This window comes from Cherax quadricarinatus, chromosome 51 (assembly GCF_038502225.1).
Source record: "Cherax quadricarinatus isolate ZL_2023a chromosome 51, ASM3850222v1, whole genome shotgun sequence".
Classification (NCBI taxonomy): domain Eukaryota; kingdom Metazoa; phylum Arthropoda; class Malacostraca; order Decapoda; family Parastacidae; genus Cherax; species Cherax quadricarinatus.
Genome location: NC_091342.1, coordinates 16,262,172 through 16,277,171, shown reverse-complemented (window position 1 = coordinate 16,277,171; position 15,000 = coordinate 16,262,172). Strand labels below are relative to the sequence as shown.

The 15,000-nt window shown below is 38.2% G+C and overlaps 2 protein-coding genes across 6 annotated transcripts in view; one reads left to right on the top strand and one right to left on the bottom strand.

The window, feature by feature from the left end:
- Positions 1-9,351, bottom strand: part of alphaCOP (coatomer subunit alpha) — a 216,604-nt gene extending 207,253 nt beyond the window's left edge. For 2 of the 5 annotated variants that reach the window (XM_070095900.1, XM_070095901.1), the window contains exon 1: positions 9,198-9,351. In XM_070095900.1, coding sequence (XP_069952001.1) covers positions 9,198-9,312 — 115 coding nt within the window. In that variant the 5' untranslated portion in view covers positions 9,313-9,351. Of the gene's footprint in view, positions 1-3,990; positions 4,082-9,197 lie in introns of those variants that run through there. The other 3 variants (XM_070095902.1, XM_070095905.1, XM_070095903.1) reach the window with 2 other exon arrangements.
- Positions 8,025-15,000, top strand: part of CRIF (growth arrest and DNA damage-inducible proteins-interacting protein CRIF) — a 22,147-nt gene continuing 15,171 nt past the window's right edge. The window contains exons 1-2 of the mRNA XM_070095906.1: positions 8,025-8,142; positions 14,066-14,298. Of these exons, the coding sequence (XP_069952007.1) occupies positions 14,243-14,298 (56 nt within the window). The 5' untranslated portion in view covers positions 8,025-8,142; positions 14,066-14,242. The remainder of the gene's footprint in view (positions 8,143-14,065; positions 14,299-15,000) is intronic.

Below are 15,000 nucleotides of genomic sequence, written 5' to 3'. Positions count from 1 at the left end.
CAGTGTTTACAAGCCAGCCACCGCGGTCGCATCCAAACATACAATTGGAACATTTCATATTATCACAGCGTTTTTAGTGATTGCACCTGCAAAATAAGTCACCATGGGCTCCAAGAAAGCTTCTAGTGCCAACCCTGTGATAAAAAGGGTGAGAATTAGTATGGAAATTAAGAAAGATTTTGAAGGGTTTGGGGCTATCCATTGTGCCTACTTCAAAGATTAAGGAAATGTGTGCAAAGTGGGTTGAACTGCAAACCTTTATGGATGAAAATCACCCTAACAGAGCTATTGCAAGCCGTGCTGGTGACTATTACAATGACAATGTTATGGCCCATTTTAGACAAATCTTAAAGGAATGGGAGGTACAGAGCTCTATGGACAGATACGTTGTGCGACAGGGGTCCAGTGACTCTCAAGCTGGTCCTAGTGGCATTAAAAGAAGAAGGGAAGTAACCCCATAAAAGGACTTGACACCTCAAGTCCTAATGGAAGGGGATTCCCTTTCTAAACACTAACACCATCCACACTCTCCCCTCCTCCCATCCCATCAATCACCAGATCTTCAATAAAGGTAAGTGTCATGTAATTGTACATGTTTTCTTCAGTTTGTGTGTATTAAAATTAATATTTCATGTGGTAAAAAAAATTTTTTGTCAATACTTTGGGGTGTCAGGAACGGATTAATTTGATTTCCATTATTTCTTATGGGGAAAATTAACTCGACTAACGATAATTTTGACTAACGATGAGCTCTCAGGAACGGATTAATATTGTTGGTCGAGGGTCCACTGTACTTGTAGACTTAAATACGTATTATTTTCATTATTATTAAATTTAAACAAATACAAAAAATGTATTAATGGAAAACCTAGCAGATTGGCAAGTTCTCAAAACTGGATGGGTTTCTGCTTGCTACATGAAGCTTTGAGATTCATTTTAAACCATTTATTAAGTAGTATACTATACTTGCATTCAGCTTTGAACAAATAAATTTAGAATGGTAAAGAATGGTTTAACCCTCTCACTGTCCATCATGTAGACATACATTATTCATGCCAGGGGCCCTTAATGACGCACTGACTTTCTTGGGTTATCCTGGGTGGCTAACCTTCTGGATTAAAACTCCAAACAAATCTTAAAGTGAAACAATGCAACTAATTTGGGGAGAGGTTAATAATAATTATAAAGATTTATTTCTCAAAGCTGAGCCATACAAACAATGTGTAGATACATGAATCGGTACAACAGTGGGCAAAAAAAAAAAAAGAAAGCCACTAATTATGCAGTGCATTTCAGGCAACTAATCATAAGGGTTATTGCTACAGAACTAGACACAGACTGCACAAAGAAATAAAAATATTCATTAAGACTGTAGTTTTTGAGATCTGCTCAAGGTATATTCCATTAAGGAAAAGAAAGAACATGTAAACTATAAAGAGAGACCCTGTAGAGATGAAGGTGAAGAATCACAGACCTGCTGAGAAGGGCCAATATATCTGAAGGGAAACACTGGTCAATGAAACAGCAAATATCGAACTTAAACTGAAGGAATCTTACAGGAGACAAGAATCGCAGGAAGAACTAAAAGCCATAAAGGAAGTTGAAAAAAAACAAAATACTACTTCTCTTATGCCAAATCTAAGGGAAAAACAACATCCAATATTGAGCCCCTGCTTAGGCAAGATGGGGCATACACAGATGACAGCCAAGAAATGAGTGAGATACTAAAGCTTCAATACAACTCAGTGTTCAGTGAGCCGTTACCCAGACTAAGGGTCAACAATCCAAATGAATTCATGAATGAAACCCAAAATTTGGTCCTCTCAAAAATCTCTGATATTATCCTAACACCACAAGAATTTGATAAGGCAATAAATGACATGTCCATGCACTCTGTCCCAGGTCCAGACTCGTGGAACTCCGTGTTCATCAAGAACTGAAAGAAGCCCCTGTCATGTGCCTTCAGCATTCTATGGAGAGGGAGCATGGACACAGGGGTCATCCCACACTCACTAAAAACAACAGACATGACCCCACTCCACAAATGTGGCAGTAAAGCAATTGCAAAGAACTACAGACCAATAGCACTAACATCCCATTTCATAAAAATCTTTAAAAGGGTTCTAAGAAGCAAGACTGCCAACCACCTTCATGCCCATCAATTACACAACCCACGGTAACACAGGTTTAAAACAGGTCGCTCCTGCCTGTCCCAGCTACTGGCTCACTATGACAAGGTCTTGGATGCTATAGAGGATAAAGAGAATGCAGATGTAGTATACACAGACTTTGCAAAAGCCTTCGACAAGTGTGACCACGGTGAAATAGCACACAAAATGCATGATAAAGAAATAACAGGAAAAGTTGGTAGATGGATCTATAACTTCCTGACAAATAGAACACAAAGAGTAATTGTAAACAGAGTAATGTCAGAGGCAGCTACAGTGAAAAGCTCTGTTCCAAAAGGCACAGTACTCACTCCCATCCTATTCCTCATCCTCATATCTGGCACAGACAGAGATGTAAGCCATAGTTCCCTGTCTTCCTTTGTAGATGACACCCGAATTACCATGGCAGTGTCCTCCATCGAAGACACCACAAGACCCCAAGTGGACATCACCCAAATCTTCAAATGGGCAACTCAAAACAATATGAAGTTCAATGAAGAGAAATTTCAACTACTCAGATATGGGAAACTTGAGGAAATTAAAACTGTATCAGGGTATCAACAAATTCTAACCATATAACAGAGCAAAAAATGTAATGTGAAGGACCTGTGAGTGATAATGTCAGAGGATCTCGCCTTCAAAGACCACAACAACGTATCTACTGCATCTGCTAGGAAAATGACAGGATGGATAATGAGAACCTTCAAAACTAGGGATGACAAGTCCATAATGATTATCTTCAAATTGCTTGTTCTCTCTAGGCTAGAATACTGCTGTACACTAACTGCCCCCTTCAAGGCAGGGAAAAATTGCTGACCTGGAGTGTACAACGAACTTTCATGGCAGATGTAAGTACGATAAGGCACCTAAATTATTGGGAACATTTGAAGTTCCTTGATTTGTATTCCTTGGAATGCAGACAGGAGAGATACATGATATATACACTTGGAAAATCCTAGAGGGATTGGTACCAAACTTGCACATGAAAATCACTCCCTATGAAAGCAAAAGACTTGGCAGGAGATGCAGCATTCCCCCAATGAAAAGCAGGGGCGCCACGAGTACATTGAGACAACACAGTAAATGTCAGGGGCCCAAGACTGTTCAACTGCCTCCCAGCATACATTAGGGGGATTACCAATAGACCCCTGGCTGTCTTCAAGAAGGCACTGGACAGGCACCTAAAGTCAGTACCTGACTAGCCAGGCTGTGGTTTATACGTCAGTTTACGTGTGGCCAGCAGTAACAGCCTGGTTGATCAGACCCTGATTCACCACGAGGCCTGATCTCAGACCGAGCTGTGGGGGCGTTGACCCCCGAAACCCTCTCCAGGTATAGTTAAATACAATCATAAGTATGAGAAGAAAAATACCAAATGACATAGTCAATCACTGGTTCAATGATCTTCGGTTTTATGGATCGGTTGAATAGAGATGATAAAATACTGCACGTTACTTTACTTACAATACAAATATAATGGAACAATATATGTTACTAATTATGCACAGAGCTGAAGAAAGACTGGAAGAACAGGAAAAGAACTGAATGCAACAGGGACAGAAATGGAGGCTCATCTTCTGCCAAGCATATGATATATACTCCACATAGCTATAAAGAATAAGTTACTTGTAACCCTTAAATATATATAGGGTATATATGTATATAGAAATACACTTGTGCGTATGTGACTGAAGATTGACTGGGCCTTTACAAGCACAGCACAGATATTAAACTAAGACTTTACTTTTTAAAGCTCCAGCTTCTGCAGTGAAGCTCAGTTATTGTTTCAACATTAACCTATATAGTGAGGGCAGAGCTTTACCTGATGTACAGTGGCTAAAGACCTTGTAAAGTAGTTTTGACACTTGCCGACACTCACTGTTGTGACGTGGACGGCAGCCTCACACCTACGTACACACATACATATTTTAATTTAAATTGTCTAATTTTCATGTAAATATCAAAATGATAATTAAATATTACTTGAATCTTTAATTGGCATTTACTATTAATTCATGGTAGCTAATTTGTATATATTTCCACTACTGTACATATATAGACACATCACAAGTTTATATTATTGTAAATCTATTTTTTTTCTATAAATTTGTAAGAAAGAACTCTACTTTAAATATTCATTATTAAATGCATATTAACTCTATTAATACATAACCTATATTGATGATGAAAAATATTAGGGTCGTAATTTCGTAAACAAGCAACTTCTCGTGCCCGGCCCTGTTGTCGTTGACTCAGCTGGGACGTAAGTTACAGTTACACAATTTTTGAACGATTACAATTGTCTCACATAGTAAAATATGTGTAAATTACCTAGAATAACCAAAAGAGTCGAATAAAATAACTTCTGGCATGTACGCCCAATTATTATACTCCTTTGTACAGTCATGTATCATGCTGAAATAAGTAAGTTTATTCAGGTATACACACAGTTGATAAATTAGACACATGTGCATGTCGGTTCTCTGAACCATTCATCTACAAATACACACAGTTACATAGAATTATCATAAATAGCAGCATATGTGTAGAGAACCTGGGATAACCCAAAAAAGTCAGACAGAGTGACTTATTTCCATTGGGGTTCTTTTACCTTATTATAATATAAAGGTTATAATATTTTCTTATTATTCTATAATGAAGATAACATCTTATTTTACTAAAAAGACTATCTACTACACGAGGGTCATTATCCACTAGGAATTTTTATTGACCTAAGAAAAGCTTTTGACACAGTAGACCACGACATCCTACTCCACAAACTTGACCATTATGGTATAAGAGGCCATGCGCTTGCTTATTTCAAATCTTACCTTACTAATAGGTATCAGTATGTCACCATTAAAGACACAGCATCAACAACACGGCCACTTGATACTGGAGTTCCGCAGGGAAGTGTCCTTGGTCCCCTGCTCTTCCTCATATACATCAATGATCTTCCAAACGTATCCCAACACCTGAAACCCATTCTCTTTGCTGACGACACGACTTGTCATCTCTCACCCTAATCTTGCCACCCTCAACACCATTGTTAACGAGGAGGTGCTCAAAATATCGACTTGGATGACAGCCAATAAACTTACGCTTAACACTGACAAAACTTACTATATTATGTTTTTTAGCAGAGCAGGAGATGCACAAATTAACATTAAGATCGACAACACTCTAATTACCAGACATAATGAGGGCAAATTCCTAGGCCTATACCTTGACACCCTGAATTTCAGCACCCATATCCAACACATAACCAAAAAAGTATCCAAAACGGTTGGGATCCTCTCCAAGATACGATATTACGTGCCGCAAAATGCCCTTCTCACACTATACCACTCACTTATTTATCCATACCTCACCTATGCTATTTGTGCTTGGGGATCAACTGCAGCAACACACCTAAAGCCAATAATAACCCAACAAAAAGCTGCAGTAAGAATAATCGCTAAATCCCATCCCTGGCAACACCCCCCCCCCACTCTTCATAGATCTAAACTTACTCCCTGTTCAGTACATCCACACTTACTACTGTGCAATCTACATCTACAGGACCTTAAACTCCAATATCAACCTTGACCTAAAACGCTTTCTTGATAGTTGTGACAGAGCCCACAGGCATAACACCAGACACAAACATCTCTACGACATTCCCCGTGTCCTACTAAACCTTTACAAAAATTCAATGTACGTCAAAGGCCCTAAAATCTGGAACACCCTACCTGAGAACTCTAGAACTGCAGACACATTGATCACCTTCAAAACTACCATTAGAAAACATCTTATCTCCCTGATACACCCCGTCAACTAACTACACAAATACCACCTGGTGGTTCACACTTACACTCACTCACCCATTTGACCATAAACAGAAATATTAATCTCAATCTTAAAATAATGAATCCTGTGATACTCCAATACTGAAACTATGTACTGTGCCAAAACAAAAGCATTCACATTGCTAAACTCACAAACTAGTATTTAGTCACTTAGCCATAATACCAACTTACCTCATAATTTGTAATATTTTAAAATTAAGAATTAAACTAAGTCTGCCCGAAATGCCTAGCCTTGCTAGGTGTTCTAGTGGTACACTCTGTAATCATTATTTTACTACATGTAAACCACACAATAACCAAATTCTGTAAACTCAGCATTGTAATCTTTATAGAGAATAAACTTTGAATTAAGACTATCTACAATACGAGGGTCATTACTAGGAATAAGGTAAAATTTACACGTATGTTAGCTAAAAAAATAGAAAATCATTCCCCTCCCTTTCTGTAGCTACATTCATCAGACACCTTTTGGCACTCTTCTTGAACTGGTTCATGCTATGAGTGGCTTTGACATGTGCGGGCAGTCTGTTCCATTCCTTTATTGCTGTACAATAAAAGGTGTTTGAAGCCTGGCCAATGACTGTGGGTACTACAAAGTTGTGCTCTCTCCCCTAGTACTATGATTGCTTTGGTTCCCAACCTTGACAAAATTGACAGCAAGATATTCTGCACACTGTTTGTGAGCACTTTTATAAACAAGATTTAGCTTCAATTGTTTTACTCTGTCTTCAACATTCAGCATATCCAACTGCTGTAATTCATTCTGGCCTACATGTTCTCTTGGTCCCAGCCCCAGGATGAATCTTACGATTTTGTTCTAGGTGATTTGCAGTCTATCTTTCAATTTTTTTGCCAAGGCAGAGTACCACGAAGAGCAAGCGTAATCCATATGGCATTGTATAAGGGCTAGACATAGGGTCCTGCGAGCCTCAGTAGGTAGACACTGTGCTTGTCTATACAGGAACTTCAGTCTGGCATTCGCTTTCTTTACTACACTGTTCCCTATCAATTCTCCTGACATGCATGGGTCAAAAGGGATTCCCAGATATTTTACTGATGAAACCAAAGTGATGGGCTCCCCATTACACTGGACATTAAAATTATTTACCCTTCTCAGTTTATGTTTCGTGCCAAAGAGAATGGCTTCAGTTTTCCCGAGGTGTAATGATAGTTTGTTGTCTACTAACCATTTGCTGCAGGACTCCAGTTCCAGTGTTAAAACATTCCAGTGTTAAAAATAAACTTATTAACTAATAAAAATAATACTAATGATCACTACCCCCCCCCTTCCTCATAACCAACATATGTAAATTGCTACTAGATACAAGTACAGTCTCATTTTGCCTCCATATGACATCATTAGGACGTGTTTCCATAGGACACCTGCTGTCCTTGTTCACCCAGCAGTATAAAATGGGTACCTAGGTATTAGGCGTCTGGTGTGGGTCGCATCCTGGGACAAAATTTACCTAATTTGTCCAAATGTTCTGCATAGCAAGCAGCTTTCTATATAGTAGTATGTCATTGATGTCAGCTAGGACTGTATACCTTGTACATGTACCTGTAGAAATAAAGATATTATTATTAATGAATATTCTCTCGGGGAGGTGTCAAAATAGGCAGGTGTGACGAGTGGGGTTCCACAAGGGTCAGTACTTGGTCCAGTACTGCTTCTTGTGTATTAACGACATGACAGGAAACAGTCAGAGGTGTAGCCGTGGCAGACGATGTGAAACTAATGAGGAGAATACAAACAGGAGTAGTCTATGAAAGATTACAAATGGATCTGGACAAGCTGCATAATTGCTCTGACAAGTGGCAATTGAAATTTAACCCCAGGAAATGCAAAGTTGTGAAATCGGAGAAATGGAAATAAGTCACTGTCTGACTTTTTTGGGTTATCCAAGGTTCTCTACACATATGCTGCTATGTATGATAATTCTTATGTAACTGTATTTGTGTATACCTGAATAAACTTACTTACTAAAGATGTTCGGAAACTGTACAGGCTCGGGTACAAGGGATTATAAAACTCCTTGGAAGAGGACCTTATGGTTAGCAGTGTTGTGAACATTTCGCCTGAGGCACACATCAAACGAATAACTGATGCAGCAAAAGCAAGATAGGTAAATTTACTGGTAGCTTTCAGGAATATCAACAAGAAGGCACTCACGACCTTATACACAGCACATATCAGGCCCATCTATGAGTATGAAGATGTTACGCCCACTTCACACCAACTCCAAGGCTGAGAGACTGATTACCTCATCTTTTGTATATAGTTCTACTCTCTTCAAATTATGTCCTAGAATCTGTATTGATAAAGCCACTGGTTGGCAAAACGTCTAGAATTAGATACCCAGATGTCGCACATGTGTCTAATTTTCATCTTGTCGGTATTGTATACCATTCATGTACAACTTGTACATGATTGGTATATTATTATTATTATTACTATTATTGTTATTATAGGGCTTATGCAGCAAGGACAGTGTAGAACCAGTAATGGCCAGCAGAGAGGAGGGGCCAGGAGGTGAGTCTCTATTCCTGTAACCACAATTAGGTAAGTAATGGAATCCGGGGATGTGTTTCTCGGGTCGCACAGCGGCCGAAATACATATAGTACCTTCATTTATAATTTCCTCCCATGTTTGGGCACAATATTTTCCTCGGATTCCTGGGAAGCAAGAGCTCAATAAGGCGTAAGCTTTAGTAACTCTTAATAACACCAACACTAACCAAAATTACCAGGCCGCCGCTCTGTTTTGGTTGCTGAGATTTGGTGTGGGGGGTGTGGGAGTCTCGCTCTGCTGAGGCTTGGCAAGGGGGTCCACCTGATCTAATTTTGCACTTCTAGCTTCTTTTTATATATACAAAGGAACTTTTGTTCATTTTCTTTCATCGCCCAGCTTTGGGCAACATCGGGAAGCCGGGTTCAATACTCCTGAAGCTGTCAGTGGCCCTAACAAACCCAACAACAACAAAGAAAGAAAAAACCAGGCCGGCCAAAAATTTCCATCTCGTGCTGTCATCAGAAGGAAAAGAAACTCCTCAAGAAACTGATGTGTCCTGGAGAAGAAGAGAAGAAAATTATAATTTTTTTTTGGGGGGGGCGTTAATTCTCACAAGCAACTGTAGTGACTACAGACATCACAACTAGTCAGTCCACATCACAACTCACTGTTATTGGGAAGAGAAAGAACCTCTAAGTAAACTGCACATATGCTGAAGATGAGTTTATATCGTGTAATAGAAGCGGGATACAGGAGAGGCGGTCGGAGGCTTTCAACACACATAGCTCCTTTGTTTCAAGAAACCACACCAACCCAACAGGAAACTTTCTCTGAAAATGAAGAGGACATAATTGAACAGAAGAGAAATAAATCTAGGTTAAAGCAATGGCACTTTGCAAAATATCACAGTCAGGTAAAGCATGCAAATATTTCGGTAGAAGTTGCTAAAATTTATATGGCTTTTAAAGGTTCTCATGGTTGTTCCCCTCAAGGAAGGCTCCTTGACGCTGGTGAGGGGCTCTTGATCTAGGGAATTGGATCTGTGCTCCAGTTGGATCTGTGCTCCAGTTGGATCTGTGCTCCAGTTCCCTGAATTAAGCCTGAATGCCTTCCATCCCCCCATAGGCGCTGTATAATCCTACGGGTTTAGTGCTTCCCTCTTGATTATAATAATAATAATCTCATGGTTGTTCCCATCAAGGGAGGTTCCATGACCCCAATGGAAATAAGGCACTCTGACTTTTTTGGGTTATCCTAGGTTCTCTACACATATGCTGCTATGTGTGATAATCTATGTAACTGTATTTGTGTATACCTGAATAAACTTACTAATTATGATGCCTGAGGTGTTCTTGATTCAAGGAATTGGACTTGTCCTCCCTTCCTTGGATCGAACCTGATTGCCTACCATTCCCCAAGCTCTGTATGTCCCCATTGCTTTACCACTTCCCTCTAAATATAATAATGTGGTTGTTAAAGGATCACTAAAGCTTAGGTTCTTAAGTTTGCTCATATAATCTTAGAGAATAATAATAACAATAGGTAAGCACATACATACATACATATCTGTACATATATACATACATCCATGTGGTTCCTTCCTTCCTTCCATACTTAGTCACTCATTCACTACTTTATTTTACTTTACTTACTGCTTATTTTACTTACTTACCTACTTTAGAGGACTAATGATTTTATTTTGAGTAGGGTGTCCTCAGGGATTTGTGAAAGTAACACACTGTTGTCATTTAGGAGGCTGAGACTTATGACTGCATAAGGTACAGTTGTACCTACAAATTAGTGGGCTTTTGTTTTCACGAATTTCAATTATCCTGCATTTTTAATGGAAAACAGATAACTAATAGTCAGTTATACAAGGATTTTCGAACTCAGTGGCTTTTCCATGCCCTAATCTCTCTCTTTTTTCTTTATTCATGTCATAAAGAAATAATGTCAATGTTATGTAATTTAGAGTGAATAATGTAGACCTATGGTATCTGAATCAAAAGGAGCCCAAATCTGAAACAAAATTTATGTAGACCTAATTTTAGTTTATTTGCAGTTTCTAGTTTTACAGCACCTCCTGTGAATTTGCAGGAATGACTGTACCTTCAGCTGGAAAAACAAAAGGCCACAGTTGTAAATTGAAATGTGGAAGTAAAGGGATAGCTGTATTATACTAGAAAGTTATTCTTCAGAAGCTGGTCAAACAATGGATTAAATTAGATGATGTAGAAATTGCCACAACCTTTGGAAATGTAAAAAAAAATTATATGGTGCATTAATTAATTACTGATATTAGGCAACCATAGTTCAGGGTTTCTAAAATTTGGATTTTTCTATATACATGTACTCTACAGGAAGATTGAAAATTGTGAATGTCAAGTTGAAAAATCTATTTTGGAATTACATTGCTTTATATAATAAAATATGAGAGGTATTGGATTTCTATATTTCATAATTTCCTGTTACTGTAAATATCAAAAAGGCACAATACCTTGACTGGAACAATACACAAATAACCTACACATAGGAGAGAGAAGCTTACGATGATGTTTCGGTCCGACTTGGACCACTTACAAAGTGTTTTTGTTCCTACCCTTTGTGGGGCCTCTAGCTCTCTTGCAGTGCTCCTCTTTCTTGGTCTTTGACTGACTCCACTATAATTACTTCTACTACTTCCACTATCTCTCTACTACCTTTCCTACTACCTCTCTTGTCTTGTCCTTGTCTGCTGGCCTATATGTGTGCTGCCCCCTTCTCTCCTTTCTGTTAGTGTGACTTTGTAAATGGTCCAAGTCAGACCAAAACATTGTCGTAAGCTTCTCTCTCCTATGTGCGGGTTATTTGTGTATTGTTTCTATTACGGTAATTGAAAATTGAAAACTCATACAGTATTCTCAATAAGAGAGAAAAAATTTGTATGCAAGATCATATAACCACTAAAATGGCAGTCATATAGCTCTGCATCAATGGGATCAGTAACAGTCCTGTAAGGAAGTTCATTCAAATACAGGTACACATAAATACAGTTACATAAATTATCATACATAGCAGCATATCTGTAAATTACCTAGGATAACCCAAAAAAGCCAGTGACTTATTTCCATTGGGGTCCTTGTAATAACTTCTTATTTAAACAGTAAAAGTAGATATACTAGGAATAAGGTAGTTATTAACATTGAAGAAAGGATCAGATCACAGTAATAGGTACTTGTATGTTAGCTATACAAGAAATCACTCTCCTTTTCTGTAGCTACATTAATTAGGCACCTTTTGATTCTTTTCTTGAACTTGTTCATGCTATGACAGGCTTTGATATATGCAGGCAGTCTGTTCCATGCCTTTATTGCTGTATAATAAAATGTGTTTAAAGATTGACCTTTGACTGTGGGTACTACGAAGTTGTGCTCCCTTCCCCTAGTCCTGTAATTGCTTTGGTTCCCAACCTTGACAAACTTGGCAGCAAGATATTCTGGACACTGTGAGCAATTTTGTAAATGTGATTTAACATCAATTGTTTTATTCTGTCTTCAACATTCAGCATATCCATTTGTAATTCATCCTGGCCTACATGTTCTCTTGGACGCAGGTCCAGGATGAATCTCCCCATTTTGTTCTGGGTGATTTGTAATCTATCTTTCAGTTTTTTTTTTTTCTTAAGGCAGAGTACCATGAAATGCAAGAGTGGTCTGTATGACATTGTATAAGAGCTAGACATAGGATCCTGTGAGCCTCAGTAGGTAGACACTGTACTTGTCTGTAGAGGAACTTAAGTCTGGCATTTGCTTTCTTTACTACACTGTTCCCTATCAATTCTCCTGAAATGCTTTGGTCAGAGGGGATTCCCAGATATTTCACTGAGGAAACTGAAGTGATGGGTTCCTCATTACACTGGACATTAAAATGATGGGTTCCTCATTACACTGGACATTAAAATGATTTACCCTTTTACATTTATGTTTTGTGCCAAAGAGTATGGCTTCCATTTTCCTGAGGTGTAATGATAGAGATAAGATTTTCTTCGGATTTTTAACCCCGGAGGGTTAGCCACCCAGGATAACCCAAGAAAGTCAGTGCATTATTTCCATTGAGGTCCTCAATCTTGTCCCCCAAGATGCGACCCACACCAGTCAGCTAACACCCAGGTACCTATTTGCTGCTAGGTGAACATGACAACAGGTGTAAGGAAACAGGTCGAAATGTTTCCACCCCGCCGGGAATCAAACCCGGGCCCTCTGTGTGTGAAGCAAGAGCTTTAGCCACCAAGCCACTGGGGCACCCAGATAATTTGTTGTTACTAACCATTTGCTGCAGGACTTTAGTTCTAGTGATAGTACATTAGCTATATCTTGTGGGTCTTTACCTGACACTAACAGAGCACTGTCATCTGCATACAGTAGAAGCTTACACTTGACACTAATGGGCATGTCATTCACATAACATAGATCTACGCATAATTCACAGAGCCCTAAAATCTCATGCAAGTGGCAAATTTTGTTTTAGATAAGAGAGAATGGGTTTGTGTGGTGGGTGTGTGGAGTATGAAGAAAATCCTCCCCCATGCAGTGCATGATGGGAACAGCTAGCTTCTGACCCTACAGTTGTGTTAATATAGCAACTCTGGGGCATTTTTTTAAGCACTTTTTTTGGGGGGGGGGATTTACTAGTGAAATAGAGAAGATTTTGATCAGTCTGAAATAGACTTCAAATTAACGAGAAATGGTCGATTTTAACCCTTAAACGGTCCAAACAGATCGACGTTCAAATTCGTAGTGCTACAAAAGTAGATCTACTTTTTTTTACACATTTTCTGATATAACAAAAAAAAAAAATGTAGATAAAAGTTTTTTTTACACGTTTTCAAATGTAAAACAAAAAAGATGATCTACATTTTTTTTACATACTTTCAGATGTTGAAAAAACGTATACTATATACGTTTGGACCATTTAAGTGATTTTCTTGGACAGGGTAGACCATTCCTTGTCTGTTTTATAGGCTTTACTAGGTCTACTTAAATTATTGGGACAACTTAAGCCTTGACCAAGCATTCTTGATAATGGTTTATGACTTTTATGACTTTTTTTTTGTTGAAAATGGTGTAAAATTGGTCAAGTTACTGAGTTCTCGTGATCAGTTTCTTGTGATCAGTGGATAGTATGGAAAGTGTATTAACAATGTAGCTGGAAACTGGGCCATTTTGAACAATGGAAATCTTATTTAGATTGAGGGAATTGACCTAAAAGAGGCCTCAAAGTGGGTGAAATTGTTGTTTCATTAAAGTGCCCTAACCTTTAACTTTGTGCCTGTGTAATTCTGTAAGTTTTGCATCAAATTCTGCATTTTTGGTGTGATTACCTTTGGAAAAAGATTCTCTACCATTTTAGTTTTTTTTTTTTTTTTCAAAAATGCTGACACAGAAGGGGATCTTAATTTGGAGGCTGCCAACAGTTTAAGGGTTAAAATGGAATTAATTTAACATTACTCTTTTAATTTTAATCTAGATTTATATGTTAATAAAATTATATTTTTCAGATACAAGAATTAACAGATGATGAGGAGCAAGTCCTTTCATTACGCTTTCAGCGTAAACTTTATGGAAGTTATGGTGCTATTAGTGGCATTAGCTCTGCAAAATTGTGGCCAAGTAAGGAGGAATTAGCAACAGAAAAGGAAAGGGAAAGTATTACTTACCCACACACTGTTCAGGAAATGATTAATATAGCCAAGGAGCAAAAGAAACAAGAAGAAAAGCTCTTGAAAGAAAGGTGAAGGAGTAATGCTTTGTTAGGTAATCTTCATATTCAATGATATATGACAATTGTTTTTAATGCCTGATTTGTAATTTCATATATTGCAACCCTATGAATTTCTTAAGTTAGTCCATTTTAATTTGTACCGTAATTAGCAAGGAATTTTTACACTTTACATTGCATGGTTCTTTTTATCATTGTTTGTCATTTTGCTAAGTGCTCCATAAGATTCAAAAATAATATGCTGTACAGTATATTAATTTCTTGTTTTAATGGACCTCGATTTAACAGATTTCGAAAATGAGATAAAATCCATTGGTTCAATCAATTTGGAAACAGCGGCAAAGTCCATTGGTTACAGAATTCTCTGTTGTTGTTACAGTCATGGCAAGACAATCTCATCTCTATCCAGCACTATCACCATTGCCAGCCACTTACTCCCTCCGTTAGGCCATCCATTAAACTGAGGGTGTATTGTACAAAAGTACTGTACTTTTTTCTTAGTTGAGGATTTCTTCTCTTGAACACTAGCTAACTTTTTTTGGTCAGTAGTACAGTATTGAGATCAGATTTTTAGTGTTATCATGGACTTCTTAGCATATGATACTCAGCAGTTATCATTAGTTTTCTTCTTGTTTTTTGGGTCATCCTGCCTCAGTGGGAGATGGCCGGTGTCTACTCTATTTCTTGCTCCTCTTGTCCTCTTCAATACTTTGG